The sequence below is a fragment of the Dipodomys ordii genome, unplaced genomic scaffold, assembly GCF_000151885.1.
Source record: "Dipodomys ordii isolate 6190 unplaced genomic scaffold, Dord_2.0 Scaffold71, whole genome shotgun sequence".
Taxonomy (NCBI): domain Eukaryota; kingdom Metazoa; phylum Chordata; class Mammalia; order Rodentia; family Heteromyidae; genus Dipodomys; species Dipodomys ordii.
Window position 1 is genome coordinate 2,298,117 of NW_012267287.1, and position 596 is coordinate 2,298,712.

At 69.0% G+C, this 596-nt stretch overlaps 1 protein-coding gene across 1 annotated transcript in view; it reads left to right on the forward strand.

Annotated features, from left to right (window-relative positions):
- Position 1: 1 nt before the first annotated feature.
- Positions 2-596, forward strand: part of Adra2c (adrenoceptor alpha 2C) — a gene marked incomplete at its 5' end in the record, with an annotated part of 1,327 nt that continues 732 nt past the window's right edge. Inside the window, one exon of the mRNA XM_013023886.1 lies at positions 2-593. Coding sequence (XP_012879340.1) covers positions 2-593 — 592 coding nt within the window. The remainder of the gene's footprint in view (positions 594-596) is intronic.

Here is a 596-nt window from a genome sequence, read left to right on the forward strand (position 1 = left end):
GGTGGGCTTCCTGATCGTCTTCACCGTGGTGGGCAACGTGCTGGTGGTGATCGCCGTGCTGACCAGCCGCGCGCTGCGCGCCCCGCAGAACCTGTTCCTCGTGTCGCTGGCCTCGGCCGACATCCTGGTGGCCACGCTGGTCATGCCCTTCTCGCTGGCCAACGAGCTGATGGCCTACTGGTACTTCGGGCCGGTGTGGTGCGGCGTGTACCTGGCGCTGGACGTGCTGTTCTGCACCTCGTCCATCGTGCACCTGTGCGCCATCAGCCTGGACCGCTACTGGTCGGTGACGCAGGCCGTCGAGTACAACCTGAAGCGCACGCCGCGCCGCGTCAAGGCCACCATCGTGGCCGTGTGGCTCATCTCGGCCGTCATCTCCTTCCCGCCGCTCGTCTCCTTCTTCCGCCAGCCCGCGGGCGCGGCCTACCCGCAGTGCGGCCTCAACGACGAGACCTGGTACATCCTGTCGTCCTGCATCGGCTCCTTCTTCGCGCCCTGCCTCATCATGGGCCTGGTCTACGCGCGCATCTACCGCGTGGCCAAGCTGCGCACGCGCGCGCTGGGCGACAAGCGCGGCCCCGCGGGCCCCGACGGCG